Consider the following 27,127-nt stretch of genomic DNA (forward strand, 5'->3'; position numbering starts at 1 on the left):
AAATATAACCCTACATCATATCAAACTTCTTCAAATTGTATCCTAAGGTGCTACTACTTTTTCTTCCACAAATATTACAGAAACACAATAATACTTAAAGTGCAAGAAAAGAAACAACAGTAAGCAGACGACCATCAGCATCAGTTTGGAATGAAAGCCCAAGTTACGAATCAGTATTACTCATCTTCAGTAAGTGGCATTGATTCAGGATGACTCTGACTCAGCAGTAGTATTTACTTCATTAAATAAAATTTGCCTCTTTGCAAAATATCTGAGACAGATAGGGAAAATGGGAAAGAGATTTTTTTTTTCCAATTAGACTTATCTAAACTTGACCAGTGTTTGATCATTAATAGAACCTTCACATGTGACTGTGAGATGCGATGTGTAGTAGTAATCATAAGCCAACTGACAATTTGTGTAAGAATCTTAACACTCTACCACTTCAAGACGAGCCAATTAATTCTTACTATTGGCAATATCTGAAGCCCAAGTACAATTACTCAGCTTTTTTAAAAATAAATAAATCATATTAGACTGGAATAACACTAAAAGATGACACTTAAAACTTGTCATTACATATGTTATTCCAAATAACTAATTGTTGAACTACATATATTTCCAAACAGTCTTCCAACACCACTCAATTTTTTTCAGCAACGAAAATATACTGTAAATAAATATATGTAGAAAAGGAAAAAAAAGCACAAGGTATTTATAGTAAAAACATAGTAAAAGAATTAAAATGTGGCAATTGAGATTCTTTTTAAATGCAAAGATTGAAATACATAAAAATAAGCTACCTTGTTAACAATGATGGAAATAAAATACCAGATGAACTTTAACTTTACATGTGACTTAAAATACTGACTCTAAAACTGCTAATACTTGGAAGACTTAAAGCATCATCCGCTCCCTAAGAAAATGAAACCAAAGCCCCTGTTTTTTTAAAAAGGCCATGATGGAAAAGGAAAGTATACAGTTAGAACACAAACCAAATATGAATGTCGACTGGACCGGTGAGAATACCTGGCCCTCTCTGAATCTTCCTGAGAAAGAAGAAATGCAAAGTTATTTCATAGGAGGGAAAAAAAAAAAAAAAAAAAAAAAAAAAAAAAGATGACAAAGTAAAAGCAAGCAAAGATGAGCAACATGCTGTTAGTACTTTTAATGCTATGTATTATTTTGAATAATCCATTGTGGCAAGTGAACTCATTCAAGTCAGAAGAACTTTGATTTCACCTGATTTGGGTAAGTATGCCAACACACTACATTAGGAGATGTAAATAAGGGGGGTTAATATAATTAATAATTAGTGTTCAGTAGTCAATCTTTCTTCTGATTACAGTATTAAAAGCTTTACAAAATTACAAGTACATTAGTAAGAAATTTACTATATAATTACTACAGTCAGATTATGAACATTTTACAAAGTTACTGTAGCCCTAATAGAGATGATTATTCTCAAGTTACCTCATACATATTTCAGATTTTCTCCTCTATCATAGGAACAAAGCTTCTTAAGCAAATTCATAAATTTTAAGTTCTATAGGCAGTTCTGCTCTACAATGACAGCGAAAATAATAAACCCAACTTGTAAAATTTGGGGGAGGACAACTAGCTAAGGCACCTTAATATCTTTTGTTCTGTTGAAAGATCAGAGAATGTTCATTTTGGCTCACACAAAGGAATATGTGAGAAGCAGCAGGAAAAAAATAGAACTAATTTAAAATAAAACATTAAAATGTTTCACATGCCTTAAGCTTCTCAAATTTTTAGTTACAGTAGGTAAGCATGTTAATAACAACCTAAGTTTTAAACTACCCCATTTGAAGACTACAACAGGGCTCTAGAACTAGGAATCCTTCCTTAAATTACTCACTTCCTACAGTTTTCAATGTCAAACTATTCTGAAGATTGTAAGCCAGTTATCTTTAGAGTCAAAAGTTCAGCCTCCAGATCATAGATGGATATCCAAACTCTAAAGCTGGCTTTTATACTGCTTATGGTCATGTGGTTATTTTCTACATTATCATTGGATACATTAACTTGTTTAATACTATTTTGTGACATTTCAAAAGGCCTAGTTAATACTCCTCAGGAAAATAATTTCCCAAAGAGGGGAAAAAAAAACACCCCAAAGAGGTTCATTTCATAATGACATTTTAGTCTTCCTTTCTATAGTGTCTACTTTGAGGTTTAAAATGAACATTTATGCTATATAACTTTTCAACACATTAAAATCAGATCACTGCCAATTTTAAATATACCTCGTGCCTGTGGTCTAAATGAACTAATACCAGTTAATAACATTTGCAGCTTGCAAGCAGACAGTTTGCTATTTATATAAGATTCCTCTTAATTGCCAGTATAACACCTCAGCTAATAATATGCTCCTATAATGCAAAACTTCAGCTTCTGATACAATTTTCTGTACATTTCTGTTGGTAATTTACTTAGGGTAACAAGTCTCTTCCTGACACAGAATCAGAAAATAGAAAGCCAGTGTTAAGCGTTCAGCATATTCAGGTCAAAAGGATAAAGTACTACAGTACATATTGTAAAGATAGCTGCTGCTGGTAGGTATCAAGCTTGATTTCTAAGAACTTAAGTTTGAAATATGCACTTTATCTAAGACAGACATTACGTCTCCCAATCCAGGAAGAGAGTGCACATCTCCTCAGAAACCTCCTGCAGTAGATATGCCTTTTACGAGTGCAAAAAGAAGGTGGCATTCAGTTGGGTGGCATTAATTTTGAAGTGAGATTGCTCACAAATGCAATCTGTGTTCCAGAGTTTGGAAACCCTTGCTCTCCAGCATAAAAGCATTCAAATGTACATTCCAGCAAGAGATAGAGAACAACAAAGGTTTCTGTTAAGTGACATGAGAACTAATATACACACAAATGTCAGCTAGGCAAAGAGACAATATAAAGTCAGCACAACTTTGCAAATAAAATTCTAATGACAGTCCTAGGATTTCTCAACAGGAGGACCGATTAACTGTCATGGAAGTTTTGACTATTTGAATTTATGGTTAGTCTCAGCATGTATTAATTAAATCTTCTTGATTCAAAGCATTCAGAGTGAACACTTCCCTAAAAACCTAAGAAAAAAAGGCACATCGGAGACGTTTCAAGAGGCACATGAGGTTTGTGAAAGGAACTCTCTAAACAAACATTGCATTAAATTATTATAAATTGAACAGAAGCTTTTTTGGATTGTAACTCAACTATCTCTACTCCTTCCTACTTAGTGGATTTAATCTAAATAAATGAACAGTCAAATATTTTATCATTATTAATTGAAAACAAGAGGCAAGGGGTAAAAGGATGGAAGCGATGCATGGGGTGTTTTTTTGGGTTTGGGGTTTTTCAATCTTTTATAATTGATTTTTTTAAGTCATAGAAGTGACTTAATCATCAGTGAAAAGACTAGCATTCGCATGTTACTCAAAGAAAAAACAAATAAATGTAATTCTGCTAAGGAGTAAAAACCCCAAACTCCAGCAGTTAACTGAAATAAAAACATTTACTATTGAAAAGATGTTTACCTAGATTGAAACTAATGTAATTTAATTTTAAATAGATTCATGACAAGCCAGCACATGGTGGACCCCCCCCCACATTTCATTTTAAGAAAAGCATCTGATTTCATAGTTTGTCTTTTGCTGCTATAAAATACTGTCCATACCGCATCTATATAGAGTTTATACATATTTGTTGTCAGCAACAGAACACTTTGAAATGACACACAGCAAACCATTAGTAAATTACTTCCTCCAAATCCTATGTTAGTTCTCTGAGTGGCAAAAACATGCACAACGGGTGGTTTTAGCCTACCATCCATTTCTGGATATGAGCCCATTTTCTATCATATGAATGTTGAGAAAACTACAGAATGTAAAAACAAAAACAAACAAACCATTTACAGTATACATTAGTCACCACACAAGACTGGATTACCAAATCAAAAATTTGGAAAAATCTAAATTAATTGCCATGTAATCGTCACTATAATATCAGAAACCTACAGCAGTTAGAAAACTGAAAGTATGGAATAATGAGAAACATACAGAATTGAGATAGAAACATGTTTTGTAAATTGCACTTGTTACTACCCAGCAAAAAAAACCCCAAATATCAGCATTTATATGGATTTCAATGTAATCATGATAAATAATAAATCTCAATCTTTTGCATGCTATGTCAAAACCTGAATCAAATACAATAACCATTAAATAACCAGTCTGCTGAAAATCTGGTTCCTCGGTTTGTTTCTCAAGAAATGCAACTTCTTTTTTTTTTTTTTTTTTTAACGAGAAATGTGTGGAGCAACATACAACCGTATGTGTAAATATTATCCCATTTCTATTAATTTTTTAAAAATAAAGGTCCTGACAATAAGTATTTATTGTGCATACTTTTGGTATAATCCATATGGGAAGAAATTGACTGAAAACTGCATATGTACAGTCCCATATCCAAATTAACCAGTTACTAAGTATAGTATAAACACATTAAAAACAGAGCAAAATAATTCTCTCTACTTTTTCATATTTGTTTAGCCTATATATTAGGCAGTGTACATTTTGGGTACGGTCATATTAATTATTTATGCTATGCTGCCAGTTATCCATATTTACATGGACATTTTGCACAGCAACAAGCAGCAAAGAAACTGCTATGTATTAAGTAATTGTTCTTATAAAAGCACGAAAGTCACCAGCTGACTCAGGCACAAAGCTAGTCATTCAAATCCAGACAATATTAAACTTCATATTAGAAGTTGAAAACTGTTTCTCTCTATGTAAAATTATTTATGCAAGCCTGAGTTCTGGACATTGTCATCATGTTCTCTCTTCTGCTCATTTAAAATCAAATAAGCAGTAATAAGAAAGCCTCAGCCCTTTAAATATCTAAAGATAAACATCTAGATTAATCTTTGTCCAATTTTGATTGCTAGCATTGAATTTACTGCATTTGTTAAAGGTAAAACATCCTAGCATCTGTTTTGTCTGCATTGAAGCTAGAATTTAAAAATCACATTAAAAAAAGTTTTATTTTTCATCTGAAAGCAAGAGTGCTAATAGCCTATTTTGTATAGCAGATTTTTTTCCACAATACAAGTGTAACTATTAAGGAAGCTCAAAATGAATGTTCAGATTAATATTTTGTGAGGTGCTATCCACAGGTAAATACAAAGCAAGTTATCCTTTTAGATATATAGCCTAAGGGGAAAGAGGAAGGTATGGGGGGATAGAGAAGCTAACAGTTGCCTGATGCTGAAAATACTAGCACGCAGCTAAATTACACTAAAAGACAAAATCTGATGCAAATACAGGAATAAAATAAAATACATTAAGAATTTTAGTAAAGGTTTGCAATAATTCCTGATGATTTACACTACCTCTTTTTGCTGTCGCTCCAGCTCTCTCATACGTATATCTCTTGCTTCTGCTCGAGCTGCCCGTTTGGCTGCAAGCCTGGCTTCTGCCTACAAGCAAATAGAAAATACTGAAAGTTAAAACCACATTTTTTGTATAATAGTCTGAGTACTCAATTTAATAATCTCTTCACAAAAACACATTAAGATTCTAACATCACAATACATAAGTAGTAAAGAAATCAGAGTTCTCAGAATTAAATTTCAGAAGGGATATATACCTAACTCTTTACACATATCATTACTAGTTGAAAGAATTACATGTTGATAAAAGAACTGAGTTCAAGAACTGAGTTCAAAAGCATTACTATCACTAAATCTAAAAATTCATGTCTTGCGGACTTTAACAGGATTTTGTCTATGCATAGTACTTAAACGGGCATGTATGCAGCTGCAGAATCTTTGGCCACATGAAGACGTTAAAACAAAAAAGAAAGAATCAAAATAAAGATATTAAACCACTACTGTTCATGTCATATTTAAAGACTCTGCTATAATTAGGAATTATTTCAAAAAGCAAACATCACTTAGAAGTTGAATTACTTCAAACAGCAATCAAAATCAAATCCATTATTGGACCAAATGTAAGAAAGAAATTTAGGGTTACAGTTCCTCCAGAACTAACTTAAACATTCACCATCACCAAAAAGGGACTTTCCCTACCTTTTCATTCAAGCCCTTAATACTCCCAACACTCAGAATCTGCTGTAAGCCAATTTTACTAACTACCACAGCAGAAAGTTAACAACGACAACAAAGAAAGAAAAGTAGTTTTCTGCTGTGTTAGTGAAATGAATTGGCTTGTACAAGGGTCCTATGAACACCAGACCCAGCAAAAGGGACAGGCAGGACAACCAGTAGCAAGACCTTCCCCTTTTCAGTGGCAAAAAGCTGTTACATCTGCACTGCTTGTGAAACCTGGTTATTGGCAGATACAGCTATGTATTTCCTCCACTCTCTATCTAGTCTCAACCAAAAAGAAACACATTGTCTTTCAGACCCTAAATGCTACCTCAAATTTAATCAGTTAATTAATTACATCATGCAATAATTTTGACATGAAGCTAATTGTTGAGGAAAACACAACCTCAATTTTTTCATGTTCGAATAATGAGTTGATGAAAATTTTCTCTTAAATTCTTGAAATATTAAACCACTGAAGACAAGTTGTCCACCAAAAATTCCAGTTGTCTATCCAGTGTTAATTAAAAACTTATGAGAAACACCAGCAGCCAAAATTTCAGAACTCCTAATATCCAAAACATTTAATTTTAAAGAGCTTCTTAAAAATGTAAAATTCAGTGGAATTTTGCCTTTGGTTAAGGATAATTTTTTTTCTGCTTTGGCCACTATCACAGTATAGATTTATGTAAAATATTAGAGACCTATAAAATCCATGACAATTGCAAGTAACTATCTTTTACTGTGCTTCAGGAAAAAGGAAGGAGTATTTAACTCAGGGTTTAACTTTAAATTATGACTAAACTACAGGTACAAATATATCTATCAAATAGTGACAAGAAAGAAGGCAAACACATTATAGCTTTATTACTTAAAATAGTTTGTCTTAATTTCAAATTACTCTCATTAAGATTGTTTTTCTATATTTTGCATACTCAGATGAAATGATTCCAAGTCTGTGTCAGCACTCCTGACTGCCACAATATAATCTTTTTTCATAGCAGCATAAAGCTGCTGCTCTTCCTACCTGAAGACAGCACACAAGAAAAGCAAGGGAATTCCCATGCAACAGGAAGTCTTTTCTCACTTGCAGCCCCACTCTGTAATTGTCTGTAATGATAGCTCTGCGCATATAAACTTTCACATAGACATGTATGCAGCACAGAAAGGACTCGAACAGCTGATATGTCTGGGTTTAGTTCTGTCTATAGATCAGCAGATACACGCATCTAGCCTTTAGACTCCAGCAAGGCTTTATTGTTAAAGATAGAAAGTGCATTTGTTTACAGATTCATGCTAAAAATCAATTCACATTTCCCCACTTTCTTCTAGTCCTACAGCCAGAGACCTAACTTTCACATTCCTACAGTAGAGGGGAAACTAATTTTCTTCCAATTTACTAAACCCTTCATAAAATACAGGAGAATTCTACAAACATTTGTCATAAAACAGGTGTCTGAGGAAAAAAAACCATCTTGCCTTTTAAGAGAAATTTTTTAGCAAAAAATGGTTTGGTATTACATTAATTACTAATCTGAGCAACTAGATTCCTCTGAAAAAGTACACAATTTCAAAAAGACAAAGAAGATGGCAAGTTGACTGAAAGTGCAGTTCTTGGGTTTCCTTCACCAAACCTTACAGCATGAGACAAATCATATTACCATTTGAAAGGCCATCATACTGAATATTTCTTTATTCTCAGCAGAATTGTTAGAGAGCAGACCTCATGTTATTAATAGACCACTCATACAAATCTCAGTAACTATGTAATTGAAATTCAAAATTACCATTAATAAAGAAATAACCACAATTCAAAAGGACATAGTTTTCTTCCCAGGTGCTGCTGTTCACTCTATTGTGTTACTGAAGAAAGCCCACAAAAGTTGTGAAACAAATTTCCACCAACAAACTCTTCACAAGTTAAATTCTTCAGCTATGTTGAAATAAAGTCTTTAAAGATATGCTAAGGGAAATACAGCACCACAACAGCTTTGGATAGAGAACTGAGTTGAGAAGATGAAGCTGTTTGGACTGTAGAAGCAGCAGAGAAAGAAAATCTAGACTACTGTTTATTTTTTAGAAAAAACCAGCAAAAGGACAGGCAGTCATGTTATAATGCTTTTTCTAACTCAATTAGTATTTGAATTTAAGAGCATTGCAAATATTGCTTGCCCATAGGAGCTTGGGAGTCAGTCCAGGTTGCTTTCTACAGCTTGCATTAAACAAATTCCAGTCTTAGAAAACTACAGACTGGCCACTACAGTCTTGATTTCAGTTTCATTGCTCATTATTCTCTGTACAGTCTTTAGACCAGACACACATAAATAAAATACGTTATTTATGATAAATATATTACAGTATCATCTAATTGAAGTACAGCTTGTTAAAAAGTGATATAACATACCAAATTCCTATTTTCCTGAAATAAAAATTAAACTGTGGATGGTCCAAGATCTAGCAAATCCAACACTTTATTTTAAAAATTTCTAAAGGGGACTTCCAACTGCTAAAAAGAAATTCAGTAGCTGTAGGTTCTTGAACACTTCAACTGCAAATAAGAGATGAGGTATCCAAACCTGTTAGCACCATACCAGTACACTTATACTGGTGGCTAAAATGAAAAGAAACCTCTTGATTATATATTCTGGAGGACAAACAGGAGCTATAAGGTATAGATGCAACAATTTTGCATGGAATTTATTCAGAGCAGTGATCAAGAAAGGAGATAGAGGACTACAGAAGAGATTGGGTAGAAAGAAAGACAAGGAAGAAGCCCTCAAGACTTTGGATAGGAAAAAAAAAAGGACTAATTAATAAAGGGTTAATTAATAACTAAATATGTAATTTTTTTTTGTATATGAACACACTCATACTACTCCTTAACTTTTATCTTCTACCCTAAGGACAAATATGCGATTTTAAACCAAGTGTCATATCTGCATTTCTTTGAGCATTAGCTCTGCTCTGAGTAACAAAACAAAGCCATCTGTTCATTGCTGAGTTCTGGAATTCTTCATTTCAAAATAGGTACCAAAAAGCTTCACATGCGGAAAAAAAAAAAAAAAAAAAAAAGGAAAAAAACCCGTAATGTTTCCTTGCACCTGCATAAACAGCATTTCATTCTAGAGGAATATGATGATTCTGGCTGTTTTCCAGCAGTTAAGCTATTACCTTGAAGCAGTACGCACTTTGATTCGGTTATTTTATTGCATACATTTAGTAAACATAGGGGTAGCAAGAGAATATTCTCCTTCCATTACAGGTGACATGGTCAGTTTCCTCATTTTCACCTAAACTCCAATTACTAACAACTACTTACAGTCATTTAGAAAACCATCTCTGCTTACTTCATTTTTAACATTTTTTTTTATACATATTCTGCCACAATCTTTTGAAAACCTTTCAAACCATTTTATCTCAACATTGAAGGATAAAATTTAGTTCTTCAGTTAAATCCAAGATATTTTTGGCAAGAAAGAAAGGAGAAAGGGAAAAAGACCAGATTTTAATTTGAATGCCTCTGTAGAGATTGAGTCTGTAGTCTCTCATTTCTGATGTGTTTTTTCTTAGTCTCTTCACAGCAATGATCAAGTTCTTCATCAAGTTAAGAAGCATACTAGTGCACAGAATTGATATGGTAGAAGCTGCCCTACATGTTGAGCAAGGAGAAGGATAACATCTGTCTCCATAGTGTAGACAGGCATCTTTCTCCTTCCCCTTGCTTGCAAGAAGGAATTCACCAGAAAGCAATAGTATTTTATTTTTAATTTTCATACTGTAGAGGTCATTCATTAACTAGTTCAGATTCAGCATAAAAGCTTCATAAGGAAAAAATATAGGCTATACTAAAATATGCTATTCACCTCTGAAAAAATATGAACGCTTTTCATTGAAAAATCAGAATTATTTTGTCATCACGGGCTCCATACGTGTAACTCATTCCCCTCTCTGTCAAGGGATATGCAGTGTTTACAGTCCTGCAGTTTCCAATGCAGGAGGCCCAAGCAAGGAAGGTTTTCCTTCTTCCACCAGACAGCAGCAGTGAGGGCACCGGCTACCCCTGCCAAGGTACCCAGCTCCCTTTCTGCTGCAGGGTGTTTGACAGAACTACACCAGTACATTCTGCCAGCTCCAGCAAAGCACCAGGATGAGCATTTTAAAAACGTTCACCGTATTTCTTAATACACTACTACACACTGCACTATAAAGTTTATTTCATCATTTCTTATTAAATGAACATGCATTATTTCTCTCTTCTGTTGCTCGTTTTGTCTGTATTCTCACTTCCACGCTTTTTGCCCTCCTTATCTCCTTACTGTCTCAAGGACCCAAGGCAATACCACCACTCGTGCCAAATGTTATTTCTTATGCCTCCTCTGAAATGTCTTCCTTGCACTTATTTCTGATGTGCCTTACTCTTTCTCCAGTTGTCTACAAAGCAAACACTACAATCGACAAAATCTTAATGTTTACATGACTTAAGGGTTTAGAATTCTTTATTTCTGATGTCTCTTATTCTTCTTCCATTTATTATACAGATCCATATATAGATTAGAAAATCTCTAGAATACCTTATCTCCTATAAAATATCCTTAACCACTATTAAAAACAACAGCAAAGTTTTTAATTAATACTGAAGTAGAAACAGCTGATGAAAAAATATTTAAGTGATCTCTTATTAAAACATAAATTCAAAAATCATCTAGCATCTACAAAGACAATCTCTGTATGAGGGTGGGGTTCTTTGGGGTTTTGTTTGTTTTCTTAAGGAAAGCTGAAGCTGTATGCAGAGAGAAACATGTACTGAACTTTGAATAGATTCAATACGACAAAGACTATGTTGTTAACCATTTTGAAATTCATGATATAGCCTTCAAACATTTTGAAATATTGAACTCTTGGCTTTTTCTACACTGGCAATTAAGTAACATAACATTTTTACCAAAGTAAGAACAACTGCACTCTACCCAAAGTTTGAGAAACTAGAGAGTGAATTTTAAATTCAAATGAATCTTTATTCTCTCCCATGAGAAAACACCTCTTAAGAGTTTTCAGGCTCCTGCTATACAATTAGAGGAGAGTCATGAGAACGGTTCCTGAAAAAATACACACAAGATGCTACAAGAAGGAAATCAAATGAACAGTGATGCAATCCTTGTCCACAAGCTCTAGTTCTTTGACATCTAGAGTTATTCAGCCCTGAAGAATGGAAGGGTTGCTAATGCAAGCACGGAAAGAAAGGATATAAAAGGTAAATCCTGATTGTCCCTTCACACTGCTGCTTATCGGATTGAGGCTAGTGAGATGACAAGAGTCAGACTCTTCTCACTTTCTGGCATGATGTTCACTGTATCTGAGCTTGAACTGAAGTCAATGTAAGAACACAGAAGTGACTAAAACTTCTGCCGTGGCATGTAAGGCTGGTCTTGGAGAAAGAGGTCTCAAGTAATCATAAGAGATGCCTGGTGACGACAGGTTACTGCTGCATATGTAAGATGAACACAACAACTTGTCTGTAAATTACAAAGACAAGCGAAGCAGCAATGCAGATGTCAGCTGAAGATACACTGTCCACAAAACAACTTTATAAGCAGAGAATCTCCACAACAAAACCACAGGGAAAACAGATCTTGAGATCATATCAGCTGTATCCAGTGTAGACTGTGAACATAACCTTGAGAATATGAACCTCAATTTTTATTTATTTGTTAAACAAAAAGGATTCCTGCATAAGAACCTAATCTTGACAGGAACTTGAAGTCACACTAGACAATCCCTATCTGTTATTTGGAAAGGCAAAACTTTCCACGAGACAGAAGAAACTGTCTTCCATACCAGCTGGCTTATATTCTCTGTCAATTTGAGAAAGCTAACAGCTTCAGAATCCGTTACAACAGCTAAAGAAGGAACCAGAAGGTGGTATAAAGGAACTCTTCATATTTTCAGGAGAGAGGCATTTTTTAATTTTTTTTTTAATAAGAGATAAACTGACTTCAGATTAACCTTGCTATAATCAGAAAACACTGGCCAATACTCCACTTTAATGTAGTAGGGTGCATTTACACTCAAGAGTTCTCACTTTTCTCCTTGCAGGGAACACATGGACAACATACCTACACCTGTTCCCACAGCTTCTGAAACAAAAATGATAAACTGGTAATCCTCTCTGTTGTACCAAGGTAAGACTTCCAAACTGCTCAACTGCAACTACTCTTACTTAAGACACTGAATAATATGGAGAGTGCATTGCTTCCAGAAAAGGATGCGTAGATCCCTGTCCCTGGAAATGTAAATCACCTTTACTCTTCCTCAGTTTCAGTGAGCACAAGGGAATTCAGTGCTGGGAAGGATAGCACACAACAGAATACAAAGTAGGTCTCAAAGAAAGAGGTCTGGTAACTCAGAAGTTCTTGGAATAAGGCAGTAATTCACTCCAGTGTGGATGTTTTAGCATACTTGTGTCTTTAGTGCAGAAGCATTGCAGAAGAGCTTGTCTTAATGCAAACTCCCACAGCAAGGAAAAGATATGAAAGAACTCTCTACATAACAGTGCTAGTGCTGTAAGAAGTGAAGGGGAGGAGAAACAACTGACAGAGAAGTTTTCTGATGCAGAGGAAAAATGGAAAACATGAAAGAAATCTCACAAGGAGGAAGTAGTTTGACCAAGCCCTTCAGATCCTATGATAGTACCCTTGTCTTCCATTAAATATTTTCATATGACACATCAAATCCAACCAGTGCAGAAAAATTACTATATAGAAATGATTTTATTGGATCAGTACCAAAGAATTCTTTACACAAAATTTCTTAGAAAGCAGATGTTTGTTGGTACCAAAAGGAAGATATCACATTTTTTGGACACGTCCCATAGAACAAGGAAATCCCAATTTTGTCAAATTAGAGTGGTGAAAAAGAGTAAGATTAGTGCTTTCTGAAATCTGAACTTTTGGAGAAAAAAAAACCCTGAAACTTCATACGCTACACTAGAAGTCTTTGCTAGTATTACAAACTCTGATAATTCCTAGTGCTATTTTGTGACTGCTCTGAATCCCAGAACACTTCTATGCAGTTTTTCCATGCAGATCATCCTGAGTGCTTGCCTTTTGTTTCAGCATATTCTGTTTACCATCTCTCAATACCTAGAACACCTTTTAGGAACGTTTTCCTCACAAGACATCTGACTTCTGGATTACGGGACTCAATTCAACTGTTGTAACATCTGCTAAAAAGGTAATTTCAGAAGAGGAAGTTGAGGAACAAAACACTCTGACAATAAAAAGATAAGCAAGCCATGTTGCTGAGATAATGGCCTCAGAATGGCAAAGTACACCTACTCTATATATTCATATGCTGAGAACTGGCATGCCCTATGTCAGCACAGTAACTGAAAACTTTTCCACAGCCTCAAATAATAAGGCATATGTATGGCACAGTAAAATCAGATGGTATTTAAAGATAGAACTTAGTTCCTCTGCTGTTATATCCCAAGAAATGCATTCTGTTCCTTTAAAGTAAAAGTTTTCTTTATAATAAGTTGGGTAATACTATGAATTACAGCTACCAATTAAATGACAACAGCTGCTGACATGGGATCCAAGGGCCAGCTTCTCCTACACAGACCAAGGGATTAACAACCTGACAGCAGTACATATTGTGATAATACAGTATTTGTGATGACATACAACTTTTCACACTATTTTAAAATTGGATAACAGTTTTAAATTAAGACTTAAAGTGAAACCTGGATATGGCCACACAAAAGAAGAAATGGTGCTATACACAACTTTGAAAACATGTAGTAAAGGTAATAAACCATTTTATTCTGAAATACGTTGAATTCTCTTCTCCCTAACAAGCCATGAAAGTGACCCTTGAAATACAGAAGAATGCCAGAATATTAGAAAGGGGAAAAAATAATTCTAGTAAGAAAATCAGAAGGAACATTTAGAACAATTTAATTCAAATAGGTTTTAAGAATTATTAATAGACATAAAACAGTTAAAGACAATATGAAATGCCTACCCCTTAAATGATATCCTGATCAGCATAAAAATTTTAGTTATCTTCAGCAGATTTAGATTAATATCAGAATACTGAATGAGCTTTTGAGCAAGTTATTTTCCAGTTCATTTTTGACAGAAGAGGAGGAAAGACTTAATATACATTAATCCCTGGAATAGACATATTCAACTTGGTTATCTCAGCAAGATAACACCTCTAACTGTGAGACCTAGTATCAGTTTAATTTAGCATTAAGGGGGAAAATAATGCTTTAATTTTTGTTTAATTTATGCTCATGCTTAAATTTTAATTGAGGGGGTTAGCAATCCTAGAATCATTAAGGTTGGAAAAGACCTTTAAGATCATCGAGTCCAACCATTAACCTAGCACTGCCAAGTTTACCACTAAACCATGTCCCCAGGTCCACATCTACATGTCTTTTAAATACCTCCAGGGATGACTCAACCACTTCCCTGAGCAGCCTGTTCCAATGCTTGACAACCCTTTTGGTGAAGAAATTTTTCCTAATATCCAATCTAAACCTCCCCTGGCACAACCTGAGGCCATTTCCTCTTGTCCTATAACTTGTTACTTGGGAGAAGAGACTGACACCCACCTCACTACAACCTCCTTTCAGGCAGTTGTAGAGAGCGGTAAGGTCTCCCCTCGGCCTCCTTTTCTCCAGACTAAACCACCCCAGTTCCCTCAGCTGCTCCTCGTAACACTTGTCCTCTAGACCCTTCTCCATCTTCGTTGCTCTTCTTTGGACACGCTCCAGCACCTCAATGTCTTTGTTGTAGTGAGGGGCCCAAAACTGAACACAGTATTCAAGGTGTGGCCTCACCAGTGCCAAGTAAGAGACATAAGAGAAAAAAGCACCACAGTAATTTTAAGACAGACAATACTTATTACACCATGCTATAGAGACCCTCTTCTCTAGGCTAAGTTGCAAGCTGATGTTACTATACTGGAACCATGCACAGAATACTAGAAAGAAATTTAAAGCCAGATTCCTTCTCCTTTGTTAACTGTTTTGCCCAAAACTGGGAGATGGAACTTGATGAGCGAGACAGTACATGACCCAGAGCCCCACACAGAACATATCTGGTAGGGTGAGAACTTCGATCACATTTGGTGCAAACAGAGCTTTCTGGAAAGTAACTAACTAAATGAATATAATTTTTTTGCTGACAGATCATTTTCTTAGCCTACAGTCTATGACAGCTACATTTGAAAAGGCATACAGAAGCTGTGTTTTCAAAGACCTATCACCTACCTATTTTGTCTTGCATACACATATACGTATATATACTATACGCACACATACATAGGCAACAGTTTACATTACAAGGCCAATTAGAATCTGCATTTTGCACTCATTTTGTCAACTAGGGTGAGCTGCTTTGTAGATAGTGTAGCTCAAAGCTTCTGTATACGCTTGTATACAAACAATACTAAGGCTTTTGTTTCCAAGTCACAGCATTTCCTCCCAGAAAAACTCAAGTCCAAATAGATGTCTGTAAGACTCTAAATTCCAGCTGCCTCCTTCCTATATCCGGTGGGACAAAATTCCCCTTTGTATCAACTTCTTGTTTATTGCATTTTTGGCTGGTTACCTCCAGCTCTCTATTTTTCAGGTGGTGACTCTGTTAAGAAAGTCCTGGTATAGCATACATATTAAGCTTATTTTGACAGAAATGTGACTTCACATTTGAAATAGAATATATTACAAATACCTTTTAATAATAACTATTACTCATTCAACACTAATACACTATACTTACCATCTTAAGAATAATACACAATGGAATGGGATAAATGTTGGAATTTTTTTTCAGTTTTAGACCCAAGATAGCAGTTGGATTTCTCATTTATCTTTAGCTAAGCATATACCTATCTGTAGAAATATCTGCTAAGCTTAAGTGTGATCCCATGAAGTTACACAAATCATACAATTAATACATCATTGTGACATTTCAGTAAATGTGATTTTTTTTTGATCAAAAATACTCTTAGTTTGTATTAATTGTCATATTTTTGGCTAATTACACTTTTTAATGCACAGCTTAAAAAAATTAATTTTTGTTTTGATAATGAGATTGCTTTAATCTCTATTTCTGAATTTAAGACAATTTGAAATTAACAAACCTCTCTGGCAATGTTACTCAGAGCTTCATCTTCTGCAGAAAACCTGTCTTTCACTGGAGTTCTCTTCCGTCCTGATCCAGGAGTTCCCATTTTTATTCTCTGGTTCTGTATTTGCAAAAACAGACGGGAAAAAGCTCAGTTTTCAGATCTGGAATTAAAACTAAACAAGCAATTCACACCCCAAAATGTGATAAATTTTCCAATTCTTTAGCTATATGATACTCCAGAAACCTACATGCCATTGGCACAAATTTCTCCAGTAGTTCTATTTCTGGGAAAACTTTATCACAAAATCTTGCAGCAGCTTTATAGAACACCACTGCATTCTACAAGGCGCACACACAGCATTTTTCTACTGAACAGAACCCATCAGTTTACCTACAGCTTCAAAGTTATACACAACTGTCAAGTGCTCCTGCTCAATGACAATACCTATGTACCCTGTCACTTTTCACAACTCCTAAAAGTAAGCATCCATTTAATTTTATGAACGTGAAGAAAACCTATAGGCAGCAATGGGTTCAAGAATTAAACTTACATGATCATAAGAGCTCTCTCCAAAACAGAAAAGATAGATTCAGCAAACTTTTCAAAGCATCAAAGCAGGGAGGTGAGGCTTATTTAAGTTTTAATGCAGCTGTTCTCATTCAGCTGCAACTGAATGAGAACAGCAGTCGTCTTCTAAAGTAAAAGTTTTACTATAGTAGAAGTAACAACATTTCTAGTCAAACATTCTTTTGCCTAATGAGATTCCTAATTTGGGAAATGGAGAAACATACTAACATCATATACCCAGAATAACACATAAAATAGCCTCTTAGTCTTCTTCCAGAAACCTCTGTTATCAATTGCAAGAATATAAAAATCACCACCAAACCAAAACATAGCACATACAGCCACAGACAGAAAACCATTACTCAAAAAATAATCTAAATTAGTTTTTTCAAATATCCTAAAGAAACCCTACTTCCAGACATCCAGGTCCTTCCAAATGTCAGATCAGAATTTGGTGGTAGTCCAGCTATTTGATATAAATGAGGTAAGTGTCCCACACAGGAAAAACACCTTATTTAGAACAAAATTTTCTTCACGCAAATAGAAAAGGTCTAGAAGGGAAATACTATTGGGTATCCTTTTGCAACTGAACTGGTGCAAGAACCATCTTTCATACTGGGTCTAATCAGTAAACATTCAAGAATTCCTTACAGTTTAATCAAAGGGAGAAAAGGAAAAAAAAAGTGACAGCGGTATTCTTGTGCAAGCACAGTTTTTACTTTTATTTTTATACAGCAATCACAAAGCCAAAATACAGAAAGTGGGGTACTTTCTGGCACTAAAAGATACCAAGTAGCATCACAGCTTTTTTTTTTTTTTTTTTTTTTAATTTTAGCTTCTACACTTCTTCCCTCCTCCATAAGTCTATCCCACTAGTCCTCTCTTTTCCTTGCAGGCAGGAAGTTTTTTATTCTGCTTCAAATTCTGCAGGTATTTTACTATTCTTTATGTGCTTAGGTAAGGGAAATAGAATATTTGCTGATGAGAGAAAAGACAACAAAGACTTGAAACTGGATGTCCCCCTCCTTAAAAGCTCCTGCATAGGACAGATATAACAGTTATGCAATAATCTTATTCCCAGTTGCTATTCTGAGACCAAAACTAAACATACTCAATACTGCAGGTGCACAACAACTCCATTGTGTAAAAAACCTTAAAGGAGAGCTTGCAGTGTTTGTGGACAAGCAGTAGAGGAATAAAACCACAGTATCTGAAGGGGCCAGAGAAGATGCAGTTCTATTGTCCAGTAACGAACACACTCCTGATGGAGAAGAGCAGACATAAGTACCCCCTGGATTTCATCCATTCCTCCACAGGCTGCTCATTCATTTTGTAGCGCAGAGTGGTTGGATAAAATAGAGGCATTTGGACCAACACACAGGACTTACCTGCCAAGGAAGTGTTTTCACCATCTGCCTCTGGCTTATGGTTCAATTTATTTTTTACTCCCCCACAACATGATTTTTTTGCTTGTTTTGGCTTTAATTCTGGTATTAGGTAGCAGCACACTTGCAGGAAGAAATATAAGAGTCCAGCCTCTTATCAGAGATTGGGATGGGTCTTGGAAGTAGGGCAGCAGAGCTCAAACTCAGGGTAAGGGGAGACTGAGATAAGGCCTGGGACAAGTATTGCCACTATTAATCCACTCCGTAAGAGTCTGTCTTTTTAGTCTTAAAAAGAAACAAGCAAACTTACGTGTTATACTCAGATTAATTTCGATATATACATGCAGAAAGCAGTTTGGAGATCTCTGTGGCAAAGGTTTAAGCTCAGAGCTACAGGTTGCTGCCCATCTTCGGAAGAAATGTCTCCAAAAATCTGTATCTTTTTTCAGTAATTCTTACTGGCTGACTTCAAATAAGAAAAGCAGGTAGGGCCCAAAGCAGAAGTTGCATCAACACAAAATAATACGCCCTTACTACAGAAGGTTTTTCACAAGATTATATATTAGTCAAAAAAAAAGAAAATTAAAAATCAGGAAATTATGTTATTACAATAGATCAGCTCATGTAAACAGCAGAACTCAAACCTATCTACTAAAAAAGGTCACTAAGCACGAAATGAAATTTTTTTAATTTGTATGTTGAGGGTTGTATTTCTTAACTAAATATTTACCACAATAGTAAAAACTGCACAATAACTGCACATGCCATAGCCCTGAACTGCATTTGTGGACATCCTTTAAACAACATACCACTTCTAATACACAACTAACTTTGGTTGGTTAATTCAGGGAGATTCTCTTAGCTGGCAGACTGATGCAGGGAATTGAATGTAATAGGTTATATAGCTATTTTTAGTATACCTACGTTCAGACTGACAATAAGTACTAACATATATATGTAGAGTAGTGAATTTAAAAAAAATAGATGCTGATGCTTTAAATGAATAAAAAGCACTTAATCTCAGTCTCGCTGTAGCATAATTGTGCCAAAGTCACTGTGGAGGAAGGCAAGTGTGGCACTCCTGCTAGCCATCTGCCACGCTTCTCACCTAGGATGAGCACAGAACTCCTGACTGAGCCCAAACCCAAAAAACAGGAAGCAGGGACACGTTACTTAGAAGGTATACAGACATGTTGCCTTTGCCTACAAGGAGAAGTTAGGCAAGCCAAAGCTCACCTGAAGTCAAAACCAGCAAAGGTTGACAGGGACAAAGAGATAGGCTACTGTAAGAACACTAAGAACAAAAGAAAGACTAAGAAAACTGTTGGGCCATTGCTTAGTGACGCAGGGGGCAGAGTGGGGGGTGCTTGCAAGGCCCACCCTTGGCAAAATAGACTGAATAATATCAAATGTGAAGATAAGAATTTTTGTGTGTGCAAATCAAATATGCAAAATTGTCTGACAGAATCTTGGCCCAAAACTGGTCATGTTGAAGAGCAAGAGGATCATCAGTTAGATTAAACAGTAACTAGGGAATGAGAAAGAAATGTTTGAAATAAAGGAGTCCTCTTGAAAAGAAGCATAAAAAAATATGAAAGTCTGTACCAGTGGGAGAGACCTTGGAGAGGAAATGGCATCAGTCAAACCCTGGTTTGACACTGCCAGAAGTCACCCCGCTTACTGCATCATGGCATCTGTCCAGGCCAGACAGTGCAGCACCCCTCCAGGAGGATGCAAGGTCCTGCACTCCAGCTGGCAGGTGGTCCATACAGGGTGCAGCAAGGGAGGAGAACCCACACCTTAGATGCACGAACCCAAGCTTGTGAGGTGCACTCTCACTGGCACATCCATTAGGGCATTGCAGGGAACAGCATAAGTACACACAAATCTAGAGAACTCACATCTCCAAGAGGAATCATGTGCAAATAGGGGACCCTGAAGTTGAAGAACAGAGGCATGTTAAACATTAGCCTAGAGAGGCTGTGAAACATCCAGCCCTGAAGATATTCAAAACTTGACTGGACAAGGCTCTGAAAAACCTGCTCTAATTGACCACACTTTGGGCAAGGGGTAACCTCAAGAGTTTCCTTCCAAAATAACAGACTATATGATTCTATAGTTGTTATTGCTGCCAGCTTTGAAACTAAATCTCAATATAAGCTTTCTTTAATAAGATGTTTTAACATGTCTTCAAGGGTCTTTTGTCCCTTTTGTCACAATTTCTTCCATTCCATTTAACTTTTAATTGAGCTGATATATGTCAGAGCATTTCATTTCTTGTTATACAGTTCAGTACTAAAGAGATTTAGTCCTATTGCTAATAGACTAATTAGTCTAATACTAAATGCATCATGATGTTACTTCTCAGAAAAATGTAAGGTGCCAAATATTTCACATGCATGCAGAAATATTTCATAGGTGCTTCACTTGTATAACCTGCTATTTACGGGAAAAATTATTTTGACGCAAGTTATAAAGAATTTAACATATGCTGTAATATTACGATTTTCACAGAAAATAACTAAAGACTACCCCAAAACAAAATACAACCACACAAAGAACAGTTTGTTACACTGGCCTTCCTAAACTATAAAAGATAATAAAAGGAAAGTACATTATAATCTGCTGCATTTACAGTTCAGAATTCCTGAGTCACAACTATTATGTGTTTATTCCTTACTGTAGGCTGGGTTACACATTGTATTACATGACTGATGAAGTGATATCCTGTTGTATTTCATTCCAAAAAACTGAAAGGTCTGAAGCCCCCAAACAAACCAGAAGATCTGTGAGGAAATCCCTCAAGTTCCCTCTTACTCATCTGCACTTCAGGCATATATAAATTTTATCTCTTCCCCAAGTCTTTGCTGTCTACTCTTCTTCTTCTTACCTTCAGACTAAAGGTTCTCTTTGTTTCTTTTTCACTTCCTAGAAAAAAGTGTAACCTGTCTTACATAAAACAGCAGCTACACTACAATTTAAGGCCCTATTACTCACCACCTTCAGTGGCACCACCTGTTCTGATGCCTGGGTCTATGCCAGTGTATTTGGCATCACGTACATGCAAGGCATTCAGATACTACAGTGTGAACACGCTATAAATAAACAGACTGAAACTCTCCTTTTCTCCTTCAAGAAAGACTACAAGATAATTAAAATTCACCTGTGTAGAAACAATCTCTGTATATTTGATCCAACAACAGAAAAGAGCAGTACTGCTCTAGAAACACTGGCTGTTAGAACCAGCCTCAGTTTCCCAGTTAATACTAGAATATAAGCCAGCAGCCCCTGCATTTGAAGTCCAAAGCCACAAACGCAGCAGTTTATATCTTTAAAGAAGTAAATTCTTTTAATGCTAAGGAGTTGCTCCTTTTGCCCATAACATCCAAGCAAAGTTTCTTGCTATTTCAGTTGTCCACTTGCAAAGTTAACATTTTTATCTGCTACAGACCTTTAAACATTTGAATTGAGTGGACCACAAAGGATGTTCTACAGAATGCTGCAATAGCACTAACTGCCTCTGCTGCTGAAAAGTGTTATCTTTGACATGTGATAAGACAGAAAAACACTACTGGGAAGTTGTTCATTATAAAATATCATCTGAGTGTAATTTCACAATATTAGAGTACATAAATACCTACGTTTGTCACAGAATTTTATCTGTCTCTTAACGACCAAGATGTAGCACTAGGCATTTTCTCAACAAACCCCCAAAATCTCACAGAATACTTAGTAACAGTCCGTGTGATCAATTTCAGTTATAAGTTGATTCAATTTAAAGTAGCAGCTAAATCCTTTGATTTCATAAGAACAAAAAGGCAGTGAAGCCAGTGGGAGAGGGCAACATTAACACAGACGAAGGGTGGAATTTCTTGACATCAAACAGTCTAAAAACCTAAAAGAAAGAATCTGAATGAAGGTTACTTGGACAAATAATGTTAGAAACACATTAATAAATAAGGAGGATGAATGTAAGAAGCAGGAGAAAAAAAAACATTGCTCACCAGCAAACCAATCACAGATTGTTGATAAAGTACAAACAGTAGTAAACATTTTCATTTTTGACAGTTCCACAAATGTGAAATATACTAGAAAAATATACTTGTGAAATATACTAAAAAGAGTAAAAGCTTTTTCAAATACCTAACTAAAAAGAAAGATTTAAGAAGCAGGAATGCTATGCAATGATGATGGAGTTGAAATTGAAGAATCTGAATATACTTCATAAGTTAACTGAACACTTGCTCATTACTTCAACGAATGAATAGTGCTGATGAGTGAACAGATGGAAGCTACCATACCTGCAATTAGAGCAAAGTTCTAAAAGTTAATGTGCTCAGAAGAACAGTGGAAAACCCAACCCAGCTATTTTAAAGAACTGTCTCATGAAATTGCAGCTCTAGCAACACAAAGCTACAAACAACCCAGAGGTATTATTACTGCAAAACAGCAGAAGTAGCATTCATATTTGAGAAGGAGCAGAAAGAATCACATTGGCAATCACAATCCTATTTGCTTAACCTTCAGTGCTTTGTCAAAGCAAACTCTAAAGGAGACACAGAAATAAGTGGACATAGAATAAAAATACATGACTTGAGTTAAAATTACACAAGACAAACATAAGTCTTCCCCAGAAGAATGCCCCTATACAACGGTATGCTCTTTGGAATTAGCATATCTGTCCATGGGCTCAAAAGCACCCAAGAAAGAAAAGGAGCTGCATGATCACAGTGTGACCATGACCCAACAAAGGACTGTGTGGGGAGTGAGAAAGGGAAGTAAACAGGGTTTTAATGCAAGTAGTTTTAAGGATTCATTTAGAATTTTCATTCAGAATAACCTTGTTCAGAAAAAGATTAACTGAAACTAGAGCTATCGCAAAAAAGAGCTGCTAATATGAGTAAAAGAGCCTAACATCAAAGGGAAAAAGCAAAGACTGAGAAGAGCATATAATTACTGTCTGCCAAAAGATTACTGTTCTTACCACTATGATGGAGGCAAAGTTATTCCAGTTCATGAATAGTGTTTCCATTTTTAAAAAAACCTGTTCATCTCTAATCACAGCTCCCTTCAGAAACCCGTTGGCACAAAGTTTCTGCTTTGAGCAGACAAGCTCATGTCAGCTTCTTCAAGAAAAAGTTACTTTTTGGATAATTGACAGTTAATCCAGTACAAGCTGACAACTGCACAATCTACCCCTTTAATGCAGCATATTTGCAGTTTATTTGCCTTTTTAAAATCTGAGAAATACAACTTCTTACAAGTTCATGGTGTTTAGCAATAGAAAGACAATTCCTTAGAGGGGGTTGAAATCCCTCAGTTTGTTGGTGTTATAGAGCTATAGATGAACAGTAAGTCACCAGTTAGGAATCAAAAAGCCATTATGCAGTCCTTAAAAGTGTTGTCTGATGAAGCCATAAAGTGTAGCCATGCCTGGTTAGTGTTGGTAAACTTAAAGCAATGCAAGCCAGTAACTGTACAAATGTATCCTATAGCCCTGTAGAACCACCAGGCACCTCCAGACCCACACCAAGCTATCTTTGGTGACCTTCCTCAGTCTTTGCAAACTACCAAAATTCCAAGACAACATCATGCAGTGATGCAGCTTCAAGTAGTGGCACTTATTTTACGAAGTATGAGTTCTCTGCCATTCAGTTGCTAAGAACTGCACCATTACTCCACAAAATAAAACATTACATACAGGATATTATCATCAGAGACAAGAAGCATCTGCAAAGCTCCTATAATGGTCAGTCACTAGAGGATTTCTCAGGGCACAATGTAAAGCATATCTACGTTTCAGAAAAGGAGTATAACACAGTTGGACTTTTCTAGAATCAGTGCTACCATAAATGCTGAAGATCCAGGAACAAACTAAGAAATCAAATGCGATTTAAAAATATGAGGAAATGACAGTACTATAATGAGCACCATGAAAAATGACAGGAATGCATAATAAAAAACCGAGTATCCTTTCTGTCATTTTGCAAAAGAATGATTCATTACTCATCAAAAAAAAACCCAAACCAAAACACTGCTACTATATTGAGGCTCCATTTTTTAATGAAACAAACAGAGAGCCCCATGGTAACAACCCACATTCAGTAACAAGCTGCAACTATTTAAGATATTTTTCCATTACCAATTTAATACACTCCTACACTCTTTTCTACTACTGCTACAGTTACAGTATAACACAGAAAAGCTACTGAAGCAAGCAGGACAAATTCTCCTGGGTACCCCCTTAGAGCTTTCTCCACCTGCTGTTTCTTCGATCAGCTGACATCACTCCTGCTGACTAGCCCTCTGCTGCAGTAGCAGGCTGGTAGGCTTAGAAACACTTCTTCTGACCTGGCCAGTTGGGAGGTGTCCCTTCATCTCTTCCCTTGGAGCAGCTCTAACTCTGCATGCCTAATACAGAAAAACATCAACTTTATCATCTTCACAAGCAGACAGCACTATTTACATGAACTATTTTCAAGGACATGTAATGCATAAACACAAACTGTCCATTACATACACTGACACGGTATCTACTTTCCAGATATTCAAGATAATAAATTTGGCTTACTTTCTCAGAAAGCATATCTAATAATTTTTTGTAACACTACTGGACTGTACTGCCCCATAACTATCACCACACCTTCACATCTAGATCTTAGAAACACAAACAACAACATAGTATCAAATCTGTTACTGGTTTCTAATCCTCTGCTGGCATTATATACCAGAGGTATTCAATTATATATATGACACCAATCTAGGTTTTTGGGGGTACATGCACATGACAGCTTGTGCACTATGTGAAAGTCTAGACCTTAACACGTTCTACAGATCCCTACTACTTGGAGTCCAATTTAAACAGCACTTTCTAAAAGTTCACAGGTGTTAAAGTACGACGCCATCTTCTAAGACAATAAGAGTCATTACAAAAAAGAAAAAGAAGCTCCATTGGAGTCAGTTCATAAGAAGTACTGATGTTTAGGGCAACAGGCTTACACCTGACACATTTCACACAACTGCCTTCTATTCACAAGTTCTCAGCTACAGCCAGGTATTCAGTTCAGGTAAGACTGACGTCACACGCCAAGGTAAACATCTCCAAACCCAAGTAACACAAAACAATGGAAAAAGCATGTCATGTACATCAAACTATTTTGTACTGTAGGAGCACCTTTCATCTGTTCTTACATCATCACTAAGCAATTACATTAAGCAAGGAAACAGATGTATATTAAGAAGATAACTGTTTCTGGGGCCCAATACATTTAATTACATTCAAGACACAATGAACGTTTAAAGAACTCACCAGACAAGCATTGATTTAATCTTACGGGAAACTTGTAACAAAAAACCCCACACGTCTCCAAAGATGTTTGATGCTAACACTGATACTTTAAAGGGATAAAACTGATCCTAGACCTTCCTAGTTTCAAGCCAAAAATGTCTGTAAGTCTGCCTAAAACAAGGGAGTCACTGAGTAGATCATACAAATTCAACATAGTACTACTTCAGCTGCAAAACGTTTTCATTATCAGTGAAATATATAACACTGCCCTTCAAAGTGTCATGCTAGGATTCACACTGGAAACCACTTCGAACACACAGAGCTGATCACAGCCCAGAGCTGGTTTTGGGCTCCTTCCAAAATCGTGAATGTTCCCATCTCTCTTATCATCAGCAACAGTCTCTTTGCAATTATAGCAGCAGGGCATACTAAGAATAAAAAAATAAACGTGCTCTGAGATAAGAAAAATTAAAAAAAGCCCGAGTAAGCATCAGGAGGCCTGACTGAACCCTACCACAACTCTCTACCGAGGGGGCACGCCCTGCTGCTCTGGGGAACAGCAAAGCTGCGGTAACGTGCTTCGAGGAAGTGCGAGACAGAAAGGCACCGAAATACACACAGCTGTGATTTCAGGACATCTTCCTTTCTCTCCCTCTCCTCTTCCTCCCCCTCATTCCGCCGTTTCCACTCAGAACCGAGGAGTGAACGGCACCTTCCCACAGGCCTTGCGGGCCGGGGGCGAGGCATCGAGCCCGGCGGAAGGGCTCGGGGCGCCCCGGCCTCCCCCTGCCCGCCCGCGTCAGGTCTGACAGCGCCCACAAAGACGGCGGCCGCGCACCGCCGCCGTTGTCGCTTCCCTTTCTGTTCACCTACCTGACGAGGGAGCCCCGGCTGAGCCGCCGTGCCCTCCCCGCTTCTCTAAACCCGAAGAACCGGGTTCCCACCCCGCTTCCCCGCCCCGTCCGGGTTTGTATGCATATGACACCCTCCCCCCCCGGCCCTCACCCTCTTCTTGCCCGGGCCCCAGGGAGCCTTACCTGCAGGCCAGCCTGCCGCAGTACCGGAACGCCTTAACAGGGAGGGGGGGAATTTGTTTCACTCTCCCCTCCTCCCCCTTCCACGGGTGCGAGGGGCCCGTGGCTCCCGGAATCGCCTCAGGCTCCTTCCTTCCCTCACTCCCCACGCCCAGAGCCCAAGGAACAGAGGCAGAAGCCGCCCCGGGGCGAGCGCGGTGCCCGCCGGGCACGGACCGTCCAGGGGCCGCGGCAAAGGCTGCGACAACCTCACTTCACCCGTTCCCCCCCTTCCGTCCCCTCCCTTCCCTGTGAGGGGCCGCAGGAACCGGAGCTTTAGGCAAAGACGACCCGCACCGCTCCAGGCCGCCCTCCTCCTCCTCCTCCTCCCCGCCCCGCCCTCTTGCCTCCTCCCCTTCAATGCCGGGCGGTTAGGGCCACATCAAGAACCCGGGTAGGAAACAGCGGTTAATTTCAAACCGCCCGCAGGGTCCTGCGGAAGGAGGAAGGGGCCGGCGCTGAGGGGAGGGCGGCCGGCCGGCCAGCCGCCGCGGCGGGAGCGGCACACGACCCACGCTGCTGCCGCCGAGAACGGCACGCAGCGGCGCTCC

At 37.2% G+C, this 27,127-nt stretch overlaps 1 protein-coding gene across 22 annotated transcripts in view; it reads right to left on the reverse strand.

Annotated features, from left to right (window-relative positions):
* The window catches only part of LRRFIP2 (LRR binding FLII interacting protein 2), a 60,809-nt gene extending 33,682 nt beyond the window's left edge, over positions 1–27,127 (reverse strand). For 9 of the 22 annotated variants that reach the window (XM_030008459.2, XM_030008463.1, XM_030008480.2 and 6 more), the window contains exons 1-5: positions 26,541–27,127; positions 16,276–16,380; positions 5,410–5,496; positions 3,843–3,893; positions 996–1,049 (exon numbers count right to left, since the gene is read on the reverse strand). In XM_030008459.2, coding sequence (XP_029864319.1) covers positions 996–1,049; positions 3,843–3,893; positions 5,410–5,496; positions 16,276–16,365 — 282 coding nt within the window. In that variant the 5' untranslated portion in view covers positions 16,366–16,380; positions 26,541–27,127. Of the gene's footprint in view, positions 1–995; positions 1,050–3,842; positions 3,894–5,409; positions 5,497–16,275; positions 16,381–24,475; positions 24,603–26,376; positions 26,448–26,540 lie in introns of those variants that run through there. The other 13 variants (XM_030008477.2, XM_030008475.2, XM_030008476.2 and 10 more) reach the window with 7 other exon arrangements.

This window comes from Aquila chrysaetos, chromosome 3 (assembly GCF_900496995.4).
Source record: "Aquila chrysaetos chrysaetos chromosome 3, bAquChr1.4, whole genome shotgun sequence".
NCBI lineage: Eukaryota > Metazoa > Chordata > Aves > Accipitriformes > Accipitridae > Aquila > Aquila chrysaetos.